We start from the raw sequence: 16,382 nt of genomic DNA, 5'->3' as shown, positions 1-16,382 counted from the left end.
CCGGGAACGCGAGAGCAAACCACGGCGAAGCTGGTCTCCTTTCCCGGTTTGCTCTCTCGGTCCCGGAACCCCAAGCAAGCAGGTCTCCTTCCCTGCGGTTTGCTGGCTGGCTCCGGGACCGAGAGAGCAAACCGGGAAAGGAAACCAGCTTGATTACCAGAGGCTTCCTCCTTCCACGGAGGTCAAGAAAAGCGCTGGTAACTGTCTACATTGGATTACCAGCGCTGGATCACCAGCGCTGGATCCTCTACACCCGAGACAAAACGGGAGTACGGCCAGCGCTGCAAACAGGGAGTTGCAGCGCTGGTGGTGCCCTGCAGATGTGTACACCTTCAAAGTTGCAGCGCTGTAACTCCCTCACCAGCGCTGCAACTTTCTGATGTAGACAAGCCCTAAGGAGAGTGATCAGTTAAGATGAGCTATTACCAGCAGGAGAGAAAAAAACTTTTTGTAGTGGTAATCAGAATGGGCCATTTCCAGCAGTTGACAGGAAGTTGTGAGGAGGGGGGGAGGGAGAAATAAACATGGGGAAACAGTTTTATTTTGTGTAATGACCCATCCGCTCCCAGTCTTTATTTAAGCCTAATTTAACGGTGTCCAGTTTGCAAATTAATTCTATGTTTGCAGTTTTTTTGTTGGAGTATTGCTTCAAAAACAGACTTCAATGAGAGACTGCTGAATTGGAAAAATGGACACCATTAAATTAGGTTTAAATAAAGACTAGGAATGAATGGGTCAAATAAATGTGATAGTTACTAAGGTGCCACAAAGACTCCTGTTCTTTTATCAGATACAGACTAACACGGCTGCTACTCTGAAACTTTTGATTTTAATGAGGCTTTTTGAGACAGTCCCAAATGATGATCTTATAAGCAAACCAGGGAAATGTGGTCTAGATGAAATTAATCAAAGTTGGGTGCATAACTAGTTGAAAGACGCTTACTCAGAGTAGTTATCGATGGTTTGCTGTCAAACCAGGAGGATGTATCTAGCAGGGTCCCACGGGGGATCTGCCCTGGGTCTGGTTCTGTTCAACATTTTCATTAATGGCTTGGATAATGGAGTGGCAAGTACGCTTATAGAATCCATGGGTGACACCAAGAAAATTGATCTGAAATCAACAAGATGAAATTCAATAAAGACAAATGCCAAATACTTCACTTAGGAAGAAAAAAATCAAGTGCAAAATGGGGAATAACTGGCTAGGTGGTAACACTGAAAGGGATTTTGGGGGAGGGGTAGCAGATCACAAATTGAATATGAGTCAGGGGTGCCAGAACAGAGGGGGCCAAAGGGCCATGGCCCTCCTACTTTTGAAAGTGGATGGGCCTGACCCCTGCCCCTTCTCTTCCCCCAGAGGCTCTGCCTCCTGGCCAGGCTAGAAGCTGGAGCCCAGCTTAGGGAAGAGTGGCCCAGGGAGCCTGGGCAGCTGTGAGGAACCATGGACCCTCCACTGGGGCCTGGGGACACGAGCCAGGGGCTGCTCTTGGGCTCCCCACCCCAGGCAGATAGAGGCGCCCAGGTTCCCTGGCCCAGCTCCGGCTTGACTGAGGGGCGGGACCTTGTGGAGAAAAGGAGGGATGGGGCCTCCAGGCCCTGCCACTTTTAGGAAGACTCCATTGCCACTGATATGAGACAACAGTGGGATGCAGTTGCAGACAAGACCAATAGAAATCTGGAGTGCATTAACAAGACAAGACCTCGGAGGTAATTGTCCTGCTCTGCTCAGCACTGGGGAGGCCTCAGCTGGAGTCCTGTGCCCAGTTCTGGGCACCCCACTTTGGGAGAGATGTGGAGAGAGAGTCCAGAAAAAAGTAACAAAAAGGATTACAAGTTGAGAACCCCTGTCCTATGAGGAAAGGTTTAAACCCCCTGGGAATATTTAGTTTTGAGAAAAAAGGACTGGGGGAGACCTGATATGTCTTCCAATCTGTTAAGGGCTGTTTTAAGGAAGACGGTGATGAATTGTTCTTCACCTGCACTGAAGGCAGGACAAGCAGTAATTGGCTCAATCTGCAGCCAGGGAGATTCAGGTCAGATGTTAGGAAAAATGTTCTCCCTCTGAGGGTAGTTGAGCTTTGGAACAGGCTTCCGGGGAGGTTGTGGAATCCCTGGCTTTGGAGTGTTTTACGGACAGGTGGGACAAACGCCTGTGAGGGATGGTCCAGGTTTAATTGGTCCTGCCTCAGCACAGGGGATGGACTCGATGGCCTCTCGAGGTCCCTTTCAGGCCTACACTTCTATGATTACTATAACTTGTCCCATTTGTTTAGGAATTTTTGACCTGCATACGAAACCTCTGCATAGGCCATGGAGACGTGGTCTGCCAGTCACTGAGGGTTCTAGATTTTTTGTTTCGTCTGCGTGCTTCACGACAGGGGCGCATCTTAGTTCTGTGTCTCTACAGCACTTGGGGTTCTGATCCCTGACCGGAGCCCTTAGATGCAGCTGCAATGACAAATGGAATAATCCTGACAGGATTTATGTCCCTTTAGACTTCAGTCTCACCACTGCAGGTACCGGCTCTCCTAACTACTCACCTGGTTTTATTCCATAGGGTCAAAGTTAAAGATTTGCAACCCCCTGAGATAACTCTGACATTCTTACCAGGGACTGGGATCTTCATGGCTGTGTTAACTCGTATAACCATCACTGGGAAGAGGTGAGTGCAATCCTGCCTGGGGTGTGAGAAGGTGTCGTTCCTTTTAAACAATTTGTATTGAACTGAGAATATTTGAAAACAAATAAGGTCTCCCTGGGGAACATGGGAAAATGCACCGTGTGCGCAGATCTATTGGGTAAACTGTTTCCCAAGTTCCTTGAGTTAACGATCCCAGGAAGCTGATAAGGAATTAAAAACAATTATATTCAGGACAGCAAGGAATGCAACACATTTATTTCCCATCTTCTGCAGAAATGTCCAACACCTGAAGTGCAGTGGCCAGCATGTGGCATGCTCTGCAGATGGGTTAGCTAGAGCTGAGAGCATTGGGCAAACACGGGCTTAGTTTGGGCTCGAGAGCTGCAATGCTAAGGAAGAGAAGGGGTGGCAGGTGCTGGTGGGGGGCCTCTGCACCTTATCAAACGGACTATGTGTAAGTCACCCCTGGCATGTCAAAGACCACCAGGCTGGTCTTGTATCTCATACCCTTCCTGGTGCATCCAGCATCTGTTCTGGCTCCTCTGCCTACCTTTCCAGAGGCACAGTGCATTGATCTGATGGAGAACCATCTCTTCCAGGGGAGCAGCTATCACCACCCCAGCATTTGGCATTGCCTGCCTCTCTCACCAACTCAGCATGTGTGGGCCAGTGTGGCTATAGCGTTAGCTCTATGTCCCTAGCCAAAGAGCACGTTCGAGGTTTCCTTAAAATCAGGTAGCCAGAAGATGAGCAAGAAGTAGGAGAGTTTTAAGGGGTTTTATTGCCATGAGATAAACAGTCCAGAGCAGCGCTAGACATGTCGCCTTAGACTCAATGCACACAGACTCTAGGGCAGTGATATCTTAACCATTTCCCTAAGGCAACTCCCTGGGACCACCCCAGAAGCCCCCTCCTCCCTTTAGCAAGCTGGAAGGTCAGGATGAGCAGCCCTACATTAAAACATCAGAAGGAGGAGATCAGCGGGCATGGACCCTGAGCCAATCAGCTCCTTCTGGATGCTAGCTGGTCTCCCTGGAGGAGGATGTAAGTAAAGAATTCACCAGGAGGTAACTGAAGTTTGCTCTGTGCAGCTTTATAGGTAAAAATATGGAAATCACAGTGGTTGCGAACATGACCGCCAAGAATAAACTGTTGCAAGATGACTCGGGTTGTCCCAAATTCAGCGTTGGCGACTGCCAGATTTCTCTCGTTAGTATTAAAACCAATCTCCCCAGCAGGTGAGTGCCTGAGATTTAGCCTCTGCTATGGCGGACAATGCTCACTAGATTTGCCACTATCTGTAATACTTAACGCTTATAACCACGAGGGCAGATCCCCAGCTCAGCGCTGGCAGAGTGAAAACCAGAGCACAGAGTACTAGAAGAAAAGAGCAACAGCCTTGTGCTGGCCCCTTGGTACTGAAGTAAATTTCAGCCACAGACAACTGACTGTATTTCCATGTGGTATTGATCTATGTGCACTGAAATGGTCTCCAGAATGACCGAGCTTCTTCTATGATTGGGAACCTCTTAGCATTGTATAAAGCCAGCACAAAACACTTCTGACTAGTTTGCCAACTGGATTCTTCTGGTGCTAAGCCTCTGACCTTTTGCTTCATAGCAACTGTTGTCATTTTGAATCTCTTTATTTACTCTGTTGATTTCTTTCTTTGCCACCTTTGCCCAGCATGCTGCCCAAACTTGTGAATAAATTCCTGGATACCACCCTTCAAAAAGTCTTGCCAGACATGGTAAGTCTGTTCATGTAGTTCATCCACTACCCATTGTTCCTCCAGAGAGCAACTGCCCGGGGGTGGTGGTCAGTAAACAATTCTCGTACTGGTGGTATTTGAAGTAGGACACTTTTTGGTAACAGTGAGTGTGCTCTAGTATTTGTCTGTTTCTGGTAACACCCGCAATGTGCTGGGGTCTGTATGAATCTAAATAAGGACACAGTCCTCGTCCCAAAGAGCTTGTAATCTCAGACAAAGTGACACGGACACATTTGCCTACAGTGGTCACAATGGTGAATGACCATGTCTCGATAACCCTTTTTTTCTTCTTCAATATTTAGGGACTTGCTTACACACACGTTTGCAGCTGTTTAACTGGAGATATGTTGTTGACCAATGATAGCATGTCTACACTGCCAGCTGGAGTTGGGATTGCAGCTCGGGTAGACATACCCTTGCTAGCACAGCTGCAAACAGCAGTGTAGATGCAGCAGTGCAACTCTCCAATGCTTCAGGGACCCTGGGTTTATACCTGCATTGCTGACACGTACCACCACATTTACACTCCTATTTTTTGCTGATGCACTATGCTGTGTGAACACTTATACTTCAGTTTAAATCAGGCTTCTTTAATTTCAGCTTAAACTGATCAGAAACACCTTTAAGCTAAATCGGAGTCAGTGTCCACACAGGGCTTTACACTGGTTTACCTAAAGTACTTCAATTAAACCAGAGGACGTTTGTGTGTAGATGGATCCTAAATAAACCACAGCTGGTCCCTCTCTGAGACCTGTCTCCTCTGTGTGGAGGACTTTGATTTTGTTGGGACTGAACCGGAAGAAATGGCAGCTAATCTGTACTGTGAGATACTTGCCCCTGCTCTGGCCCCTTGCAGCATGGAAAAGGGCCAGCGTGGCATAAAGGGGTCTTAAAATCCTTGCACCCACCTCAGGGAGGATTCCCCCAGTGCATGCATTGCACATGCAGTCATAGGCTGCCCCCTCTACCCCCCCAGGACCAGGTATATGTGTGTGTGGGGACAGCATGCAGGGTTCTATTGACCGTGGGCATAAGGCACTTTGGGGAGGCTGCTGTAACTTAGACAGGTTCCCCCCAGGCTCTCCAGGCCCAGAAACAGCCCCGGATTGTGAGGGCAGAAAGGTGCATAAAGCCTTCACAACTCCAGCCCCATGGGCTGTGAGTTCTGTGCTGTGCCCCTTAGCGTACGTGTACACAACAAGCAAAGCCTCTCAGCCCAGGGTTCGCACTTGGGCTCATGCTATGGCGCTAAACATTGCCGCAGGCGTAGGCGTTCTGGGGAGGAGCTCCGGAGCCCAAGCTCCAGCTTGAGCTGCAGCATCTGCCCTGCTGGTTTTAGTGCTGGAGCGTGAGCCTGAGCCTGTAGACCAGGCTCTGAGCTGCATGATGCCCATCGCACAAAGGTTCGGCTTTGCCCTGGGCAGTAGCTCCACTGGAGTGACCCCACTGGGACACTGCTGGAAGCTAGAGGAGAATCCAAAAGCTTCGCAGCAGGAGAAATGTCTGGCTCTGGGTCTTGTTACTGCTTGTGCCTCACTGGAGTTTTGTATCTCTTCTCACCTTGTAGCTGTGCCCAGCAGTGGATGCTGTGCTTACCCTCGTGAACCAAAAGTTCACCACCCTGGTTTGTAAGTTGTGGCTTCATCTTGTCCTCCTCTCAGTAGGTCCCAGAGCACGGAACAAACCCAGGGACGATGCCAGAGCGGGCAGGCCAAGGGGTGCTGCTGCAGGCACAGCCGCTGTCCTTTCACTCATGGGAGCTCTGGGGCTGCTCTGTCAGGGTGCCCCCAGAACAAGGCCTGGTACCACAATGGGGGGAATGGGGTGGAGGGTGGTCACACAATTGTTTCCTCGTGCCTCTCCCACAGGGCTCAGTTCAAGAAAGCAGCCCTCTCCAGTACATCACTGAAACAGGTGCTTAGCACTGAGTGGGGCTTTAGTCCCCTTGAGGACTTAAGGATGTGCTTAACTTTCAGCATGTGCTTAAGTGCTTTCCTGAAGTGGGACCTAAGGAGACAAGTCATTGCTCTTCAAGGCACATCGAGATAGTTGGGTATTAAGGGTCCTCTTGAGAACAAATCCCCAATTCTCTCCTGGTCTAGTTCACTCTCTCCTAGGGCTGGCTAGTGCAGAGGGCTGTGTATTGGTGTTGGCTCAGTTTTCAGAGGAAGCCTTCCAGGCCACTAGGACCATTGCAGGGGTGGCAGAAGGGTCTGTGGGGAAACTGATGGAGAGAACTCCAAAGAGCATGCGTGGGCTACTTTACAGAGCCCAGATGGCAGGCCTTGTTCATGTGGGCAGAGAGCAACAGGGAAATCCCATTGGAAGCCCCGGATTGTACCCAGCCCAAGCATTCAGCAGCAGTGAGGGCAAAGGCACTCAAGTTACTGCCTTCCTGTGCCAACTGGTTGGTTAACATCGTTGGGAGGCACCCTGCTCTGCTTCCATCGGGCGTCCCATTCCCTCCGCTGGAGGGTTTGCAGCACTTAGAGCATTTGCTGCTGTTTAAATGGCTTCTCGCTTTTTCTCTGCAGCCCCGAGCTCAGTCGGCACCGCTGGAAGCATCTACTATGCTTTGCTGAGCCCACCAGTGACGAGTGACGTTTTCATAGAACTGGATTTGAATGTAAGCGCCACTGCTGGGCTGGGTGTGAGGGGATGCGGGGGGCTCTGATGATTTGGATAACAGGTGCCCTTATTCTTATAGATGCTGCCTGGGCCCTTATGGCCTTAGACAGAGGGTTCCGTGGACGAGGAAGCTGCTCAGTCTCATGCCCCAGTTGCCAGTGGTCTTGCTCCACTGTTCTATACTGACGTTGTTGCTTAACATAAAATCCTAGCAACAAGACAAGGCGAGTCAGCCAGTGGCCTGCGTATTGTCCAAATGCAAAACCTCTGGATTGCTGCGCCCCTCTCTGGAAATGGCCGAATGTGTCTCTTTACCTCTCCTTTCAGACCACGGTCCTGCAAGAGGGTGGAAACCTCATTGCCCTTCCCGCTGACCCCCCAGCTCTTACTTCCCTGCCGCCGAAAATGGACTCCGCTACCCAGCTGGCCCTGTCAGTGAATTTCCTGAGCGCCGAGCTCACACTCATGCAAACATCCCTCAACCTTGATGTCACGGAGACCATGGTGAGCAATTCAAAGTTGGGGCTTTTCCTTTGGGGCTAATAAGGAAACCTAAACACCTATTCAGGCAAGATCCATCCATACATGTTTATCATTTGTGATGGAGCAGGAAGCTGGGCGGATTTGACCTGGGAATGTCGCAGGGGGGTTACATTGGGGATGGGGGACTTCCCTTGAAGGAAGCTCCCTGAGCTGTAACCTGAGCCGGGAGAGGGGTTGGGAGAAGTGACACTTTCTGCCTGGGAGACTGAACAAAGGGGAGGAGGAGCTGGGGGGAGGGGGAAGAGAGCTGCTGGAGGAGATTCTGTTTTCAGTCTTGGGCTGGGAGGTGCAACGCAGGGAACCCCAAGCTGGGGTCTAAGCTCCCTGAACCCCCCAGAAGGACTTGATTGAGGGGTCCTGGTTGTACCTACATGCTCCGCTTGGGACTGTGTTCCTGTCATCTAACAACCCTTCTGTTTTACTGGCTGGCTGAGAGTCACGGTGAATCTTAGGAAGAGGGGTGCAGGGCCCTGACTCCCCTACACTCCGTGACATCATTCCCCTGCAGTGACCCTGCAGCAGGCGTCATGAGCATAAATTCCCAACTGCTGTAATATCTTGGAGCAGGAAAGAAATTTACTCCATGAGATAAATTCAGAAACTCATCATCTACCATATACCTGGATGCTACAGCAAAGCTGCCAAATGGAGCAGCTGCAGATTTCCCTTGTAGAAGGACATCTCTAGGTGGCATTAGGCACAAACGTGGCTTACTAGTTTAATGCCACTTGCCCCAAGTTCCCCCCAGCAGAGTGTGGGTGTTGGAGCCAGGATGCCAGATGGTGGAGGAAAAGAGCTTGTTGCATTGTGACAATGCTGGGTCCCAGAATGGCTCGTGGGGGCAGTTCTAGCTGATGCTGCTCTAACTTGATCAGGGGCCAAAGCTGCCCAGGGGATGAGGAAGAAGAAAGATGGTAGAAACCTACCTGTGCCCTCTTTCCAATGCACCTGAGGCTGTGGCCCATTGATTTCAGGTTTTCTATATAACCGTTGCCTATTTCTCTTTGCTCTTCCACCCTTCTTAATGTGAGCCTATTGTCTCACTGCCTCCTAACATTTTATTGGCAGATTCTTGGGCTTCCTCCATTAATGACGACAACACTTGGCACCTTGATCCCCATGGTTGGTGAACTTTATTTATTTATTCCATTGGCCTCTGAGGCATCTCAGGGTTCCTGTTAGGGTGACCAGGCAGCAAATGTGAAAAATCAGGATGGGGTGGGGGTAATAGGAGCCTATACAAGAAAAAGACCCAAAAATTGGGACTGTCCCTATACAATTGGGACATCTGGTCACCCTAGTTCCTGTGGAAGCAGGCAGCATGGTGCCTCCTCCACCAGGATCCTGCTTTGGACCTTTTCCCAAACCCAGCATTGCTTTCTCTTCGTTTTATCAACAAGACAGATCATGGGCGTTCAGTAAAATGATGAATTGTCTCACCAGGTTTAACTTAGATCCAGGTATTTTTGAGATCCCAGTGTTTCAGATTTGTGGATACATTTGCCTGCATAATTACTGTGACTGCATGCAGGGCTGGCTCCAGCTTTTTTGTTGCCTCAAGCAGCAAAGAAAAAAAAAGAAAAAGCAGCGATCGGCAGCACTTCGGCGGCAGCTCTACTGCTCCACTTCATTCTTCGGCAGCAATTCGGCAGCAGATCCTTCCCTCTGAGAGGGACCAAGGGACCCGCCACCGAATTGCTGCCGAAGACCCAGATGTGCTGTCCCTTTCCATTTGCCGCCCCAAGCACCCGCTTCCTGCGCTGGTGCCTGGAGCCGGCCCTGACTGCATGTGCCATGATGATGACAGTGGCTTTGTATAGTCAGCTAAGTGCCTAGCTGGTTACTGGTGCATGCAGTCACTATCGAGCTAATTGCATGTGCAAATGAAGCATGCACATTTCTGCATATCTGGGCAAAAATGAATGAGTTTGGTGCTCACGGAAGTTGAGGGACTGGTACTAGTGCTTCTTGCAAGCGTTATCCCAAGAGTGCCTGAGCACCTGTAGTTCCACTGACTTTGGAGGGAGTCACAGGTGCTGAATCCCTTGTAGGATATGCCTCAGATTGTAGGGGGAAAAGAATAATGAGAACCAGCTGTTGTACCTGCTAATTGATCAAGGAGGAAGGGTGTTTGTTATGTAAGAAGAGGTTTTGCTTACCCAAGGAACATCAGGGAATGCCAATGAAAGGGACGTGTACCATTCTCAAATCAACACACAATTCAATGCCAGTGCGATGCTTTTCTCAGGAGATCGCTTTTCTGGTAACCTGGAAGTTTTATAGACTTGTGGGTGCTGTTCTCCAGAGCCTTTGTTGGGGCTGATCAGAGAGGTGGCTGGGTGGGCCTGTCACTTTATCATCTTTGCATTTGGAATCTCTCCAGCTCTCTGAATCGTTGTCTCCGTCTCAGCCGATGGTTATTGAAATCCGAATAACTAAACCGCCCATGCTCACCATTCGGCAGGACAAAGGCCTCGTGCATCTCTTCGGCACCGCAGAGTTCCTCACTTCGCAGCCCAACGCCGCTCAGGAATCCCTCTTTGTCCTGAACATTGTACGTTGAAATGATCAGTTAGGGGGCTGCTCTAGGAACAGCTACATCGTCCCCAGGGAGGCAGCTCCCAGCCTGACCCCAACACACAGTCCTAGATGGGAGGAAGGAGGCCGGGCCCTGCTTAGCATCCCCTGGGGATTCCTCTGTATTCCTGTGGGGCAGCTGGAAGCCCCCTTTGCGTCGCTAAAATGGGTCAATGGAGAGTGACACAGGGCCAAAGACCTGGCTCCATGCACACATGCTGCCATGCAGGACTGAACCGACTTCTGATGCTGACTCAGGTTTCTCATTGCAGCATATCAATTTGGATACCCAATTCTCTATTCAGGAAGAGAAGCTGCGGATCTCCTTAGCTCTGGACAGGTCAGACATTCGCTATTCTCCTTCCATTGTTTCTTACTGTTAAGAGTGCGGTGATTCCTGTCCATTGGAAAGGCCAAGTACTGAGAAACAGTGCCTGGGTATTGCTAGGGTGCCAGGAGGGGTCGCTGGGTAGAGTCCCAGTAGGATGAATTAGGTAGAAGGAATGGTGCTGAGCCCCCGACGGGCAGCAGGATGGGCTGAGGCCACCTAGTGTTTGTTTGCAAACCCCAGTTCTGAGGTGCATGAACTGTGAATAAGAGGAAACGTGCAGAATTTTGATCTTGATTAGGGCCAGTCGCATCCATAGTTACAATAAAGAAAAGTATTACGTGTGGACATGGAGAATGGCAGAGCAAGGTGGGTCAGTCAGCTGTGGGGAGCCCTGGAGCCAAGGAGTTACAAGACCCAAGAAGAAATCAGAATGACAAGTGAACAAAAGGAAATCAGCTTCTCTTCCTTCCCCACCTCTTCCAGGGGACTTATAAAATTATCAATTAGAAAATACCCATCTAGAGACAAGAAAAGCCAATCCCAGCACCTGTTGGGAGAGGTGAGGGGGGTCGATTGGGAATTTTTCAATATTTTTTTGGTTGGAAACTCCAGTTGGTCAAAATGCAAGCATTTTGAAAAGTTCTGAGAAATTGTTTGACTAAAGAATTTTGAAAATTTTTTCAAAATTATCAAAAAAAATTGTTGGACATTATCAGTATGAAAAATTCTCATTTCCTGGTTCAAAATGATTTTTTGCTTAGAAATTTAAGCTAATTATAGTTAAAAAACAAAGCAAAAAACCCCACTGTACACAGACACACCCTTGTCAAAATTGAAACAAAATATTTCGTTTGAATTTTTTCCCAGTGTCTTTTGGTTTATGAAAAATTTTAAGATTTTGATTTTTCCCTCCAAATTTAGGACAGGAAAAATTTTCAAAATCTTAACAATTTTTGTGGGTCAGGAGAAGAATTTCCTACCTAGCTGTAGGTCGGGGAAGGGAGAACAGTGGTTCTGTGAGTTAATGGGGAGGTTCATTCATCTCTATACCTGTCTTTCTGGTAAAGAGACGGTCAGCTTTTCCTTTTCTTACCTGGGTGTAAATCAGTGGAGTCCGTGCAGAGGTAAAGCCCAAGCTCTGTTGGACGTGACTGGAGACATTATAGTGAGTGGAGATGTTGATTCAGGGCAGCAAGTCAAAAGAAGAGGCTGGAGGGAGGAAAAGGGAGTGGGTTGTGGGAAATGCTGCCAGTGGCAGGGAAAAGGAGCCACAAATAAACAACGGCTGGAGAGGCGATGACAACGCCTATTTCCTTTCTCTGCAGCTTGTATGGAATGGCCTTGGCGGCTTCGTCCATCGGCGCGTTCGCTGTGAGTTCAGTGCCGTGTGTGATACTCGGCACAAGCAAATGCTGAAGGATAATTGTATTTATGAATTGGAGTGTCGACGTGTTGGTCTAAAATGTCTAGCCCTGGAGTTCATTCTTGGGAACCCAGCTGGATTTCTTGTATTCCTTGTAATAGTTTTATTTCAAAAATCAATGTGCTATAATCCCCTAAATCAAAATGTTATTACGAGTAAGAAGTTCCAGTGACATATTCATTGGAGAACTCACCACCTCGTTTGCCAGGAAATATTAGCAATCTGGACTGATCGCTGTGAGTTAATGCACTCACTTTAATTCCTGGAAGACTTTTGGTCACTAAATAACCCTCCTCAATGCTTGCAACAATGCTGCAATGAAAATCTGTTCTGCGTTAACAGTGTGTGCATTGCAGGTTCAAGGTTCCTCACTCACTCCAATCCTGCTTTCATGACTGAGAAAGAGGGGCTGTTGATGTCCAGGATGTGTACTTACATAACAATCACAGCAGGCTCTTAGCACTCAGTTTGTCCGAGGAGATCTATCATTTGCACTGCTCTCTAATTCTCGGTTACTAGCTGACCCGTGGAAGAGCCATGAGTCATTGCCAAAGGAAATACTAGAACTGGTGGTAAAATGGGGGGGGTGTGATAATTTTCCTTTGAAATTTTGAATTTTTCAAATTTATCCATCTGGTTCTCGAAACAACAGGCAATTCGCGTGAATTTGGGCCCATTGCAAGGCCCCATTGGACGTCTGCACCCGTGAAATCAGAGCCAATATAAAATGACTGGATGGATGCTGTTTGTGGCAGGATTAGTAGATCACTTCTCTCTTTTCAGGAGTTGCCGGTGAAGGGATTTTTGGAGAATATTATTGAAGCTGCGTATGTGCCAGCCATCAATGGTAAGGCGATGAGATGGTTTCATTTTGTAAACTGTTTATCCTTCTCAGATACCATGACTGCTGGTACTTTCTTTAGACTGAAATAACCTTTTCTGACAGTGGCATGGACTAACTGACCCAGCAAAGCCTTTCCAACGTTCACTTTCACGAGTCAGTGAATAACTGTGCCCAGTCAAATTGCAGACACAGCCATTTTGCATGTGCAGAACTTGCATTTGGGCATTCAGACCCGGTAATGTGTGTATGTTCTCATGCTTATTTGCATGTGCAGTTGCTCATGGAAACCCGAGGTCTATGCATGCAAAACAGATACACCACAGGTGCATTTTTGGAAGCTCTTTGAATATGGTACCTGCTGGCAAAATAAAAACTAGATCCCATGGGAAACTGGAGATCATTTTCATAAATTCAGTACGTTTTGGAAATCTCCAGACACCAGTGGGCTCATCTGATCTTAGCTTTCCTTAGGTTTGCTGATCACAAAATACACAGAAGGCCCATTCTAGCTATTGGGTGTTAGATCGATATTTAGAATGGAAAATGTGCCATCAGAATAATAGAACAGTCCATCTTGAGGAATTTTCTTTCCTGGTGCACATAAAAAATCTTCTAGGCGACTAGGGGAGAAGTGACTAGACATTGCTAGGTTTCAGAGTAGCAGCCGTGTTAGTCTGTATCTGCAAAAAGAACAGGAGTACTTGTGGCACCTTAGAGACTAACAAATTTATTTCAGCATGAGCTTTCGTGAGCTACAGCCCACTTCTTCGAATGCAAAGGAGTGAGCTGTAGCTCACGAAAGCTCGTGCTGAAATAAATTTGTTAGTCTCTAAAGTGCCACAAGTACTCCTGTTCTTTTTGTAGACATTTTGTAGACATAGTGTCTTCAACTGCCCAAGGCAGTTCTCACCCTGGTTTCTGTTTGCGCATTTCAGGGGCACTGCAAGAAGGGATCCCTCTGCCTCACCTGCTAGGCATTAAATATGCAAATGCTGATATTAGCATGTCTGAGGTAAGTGTATGGAGACTGACTTGTCGTATGCTTTTCTGTAAGTTGCATGGTCTGTGCTGGTAGTCAGCACATAGGGATCTAAGCATTGAACTAGCAGGTGACTAATATTTGTGACATGTTTTACTTCCGTCAGAATGCTCTTGTGCTGAATGTAAAAGCCACATCAAGCTGATCCAGGAGGCGTCACTACACTATTCACCACCACTGGAAAGAGTCAGTGAGACGGAGAACAGCAAGTCTGGCATCCCTGGAAGCATTTCTTCCTCTTTTCATTTTGAACATTTTGATTTAATATTTTGGCTTTATAGAACTAAAATAAAAAGGCAACACCGCTCCCGGTAATTGGCGTGCTGGGTTCTGCCTGTAGCGCAATCAAAGGGCTGCTCCTTTGCTTGAATATAATTAATCTCTGTAATTTTCTCAGTGACATTTTGTTATAGCTTGTAGCCTTCACAGGAGTTTAGAACAGCAGTGCACTGTGGGCAGTGGAGTTTCACTTTTCATATGCCATTGCGATAAAAGATTCTAGTTTCTTTCTCTGCATTCTTGGTGTTTCCTCTTTTCAGAAGGTCTTACCGGTGTGTCTGGCTGCAGAGTTCAGGACTGTGAGGAACTAAAGAGTGCTAGGCATGAGGACACTGAGCAGATGCTGCCACACAACTTTGCCAGTGCTCTCCAACCCCTTCCGGTCCTGAGCTTGCCTTGAGCAGATTCCCAGTCATGCAACATTGTGCTGAAATATGCTCTGGAGTTACAAACGAACTGGTTCCGATATATCCCAAACCCAGCCACCACTGGATCTGGCATTGCTAGAGCCCATCCAGATCTGGATCTGACCTGGGCCGATCTCTAAAATGTGCTGAAGCAGAAAACTGAATCTGAGCACCCCCAAATGTTAGGGAAGTTTGGATTTGTGTCTGATTTACAGTTTTGAACTCCACAGCCTGGACCCCTCTAACATGGCCCAGGTCTCTCAATGGAAAATCTAGCAAAGGAAAGGAAACACGTATTTTTCTTAAAATCTGTAAAAACAGTTTTGCACGTTCACTGGGTTGTTATTGACCTCTGAGTATGCAGCACTCTGCAGCTGGTCAGCGTGCACACGCTGTCCATGGCAACTACTGTCTATGCAGGGATATTTCAAGAGAGCAAATGGGACACTCATTCCCTTCATTTTAGTTAGGTAGGTGCCTGGGAACAAATGACCAGCAGCTGCACTGCGTGCACATGTGGTCGCCCCATCTCAAAAAAGATATATCGGAATTGGAAAAGGTTCAGAAAAGGGCAACAAAAATGGTTAGGGGTATGGAATGGCTACTGTCTGAGTAGAGATTAATCAGCCTGGGACTTTTCAGCTTAGAAAAGAGACGACTAAGGGGTGATGTGATAAAGGTCTATAAAATCATGATTGGTGTGGAGAAAGTAAATAAGGAAGTGTTATTTACCTTCTTATAACACATGAACTAGGGGCCACCAAATGAAATTAATAGACAGCAGGTTTAAAACAAACAAAAGGAAGTATTTCTTCACACAACACACAGTCAACCTGTGGAACTCCTTGCCAGAGGATGTTGTGAAGGCCAAGACTATAACAGAGTTCAAAAAAGAACTAGGATAGGTCCATCAATGGCTATTAGCCAGGCTGGGCAGGGATGGTGTCCCTAGCCTCTGTTGGCTGCACTGTACAGACCACTCTCACCCCGTAACTGCCTTGCCCCACTAAGGCATGTTGCCTTTTCTCCATGGGATACCAAAGTATGTCTGAACTTCAGGTGGTGGTGTTGTTTTCTCCTGCATGGCGGTGCCCAGCCTGGCTAACAGCCATTGATGAAATGTGATAGAAACTGCCAGTCACTGCTGGGATGCCCTGGTTAGATGTGACTGGCTCAGACTCAATCAGTGTGGGAATCACTGAGCACTTTTTGGTCAGTCCCAGCTTGGGGGGCATCTGGTTTGCCATGTACGTTGGTACCAGATCTGAACCGGTCCCAGAGCTTGCTTATACACACCATCCAGTCCCCTAACGCTCTGCCCGGTACAGCTGAGATTCCTGTAAATAAGATGAGGTACATACACTGCACCTAGTGGCTGAACTGTAGAATACAGTTTAAAGTTCCAAACACAACTTGGACTCTCGCAATAGAAGGGTTCTTCCCAACTCATCCCCCAGCTGGATTTTCAGCTTGCCTGATACCTTCACCTTTTGCACTGAGCGTCTATGAGCTCTGCTTCCAGGGTCTGCACAAACGTGCTACTTCTCAAGGTCATATTTGTTTGTTATTTTCTCACATGTTCAGGACATTACCCAGTATCCCACAAAACTCTTCACTTGTCACACTGGCAGAGAGTTGTTGATTTTTTTTTAACCCAGCCATTTTGGAAAAGTTGGTCCTTGTATTGTCTGTGTTTGCAAAAACAGCAATAAAGAAGCCATTTAACAAATGTGGACAGGACCGTACTGCTGCTCACGGCTCCCTTCATCACTCATTTGTAGTCATTCATTTGGATTTTGAGTGCACAATGCTATGGTCCAATCTCTTTAATGCATTCCACACCTTGGCATATAGAGGTACAGAAAACAGCATGGCTCCCTTTATGGGGCTTTTTAGCAG

The 16,382-nt window shown here is 47.8% G+C and overlaps 1 protein-coding gene across 1 annotated transcript; it reads left to right on the top strand.

The window, feature by feature from the left end:
- The first annotated feature begins 3,772 nt into the window (after window positions 1-3,772).
- On the top strand, window positions 3,773-14,387 carry BPIFB6 (BPI fold containing family B member 6). The gene is made up of 11 exons (XM_030533530.1): window positions 3,773-3,879; window positions 4,328-4,391; window positions 5,980-6,040; window positions 6,947-7,038; window positions 7,368-7,544; window positions 9,994-10,137; window positions 10,433-10,500; window positions 11,817-11,862; window positions 12,698-12,761; window positions 13,694-13,770; window positions 14,337-14,387. The coding sequence occupies exons 1-11, from the start codon at window positions 3,773-3,775 to the stop codon at window positions 14,385-14,387; spliced, it is 951 nt and encodes a 316-aa protein (XP_030389390.1).
- The last annotated feature ends 1,995 nt before the right edge of the window (window positions 14,388-16,382 follow it).

This window comes from Gopherus evgoodei, chromosome 14 (assembly GCF_007399415.2).
Source record: "Gopherus evgoodei ecotype Sinaloan lineage chromosome 14, rGopEvg1_v1.p, whole genome shotgun sequence".
In the NCBI taxonomy this organism is placed as follows: domain Eukaryota; kingdom Metazoa; phylum Chordata; order Testudines; family Testudinidae; genus Gopherus; species Gopherus evgoodei.
This window is presented reverse-complemented; position numbering and strand designations above follow the sequence as displayed.

Excerpts from the sequence above, each read along its gene's own strand:
- BPIFB6 (XM_030533530.1), top strand. The coding sequence starts at position 3,773 with ATGACCGCCAAGAATAAACTGTTGCAAGATGACTCGGGTTGTCCCAAA. Across the intron at positions 4,392-5,979 it reads AAAAAGTCTTGCCAGACATG|CTGTGCCCAGCAGTGGATGC; the intron begins GTAAGTCTGTTC and ends CTCACCTTGTAG. Across the intron at positions 7,039-7,367 it reads TCATAGAACTGGATTTGAAT|ACCACGGTCCTGCAAGAGGG; the intron begins GTAAGCGCCACT and ends CTCTCCTTTCAG.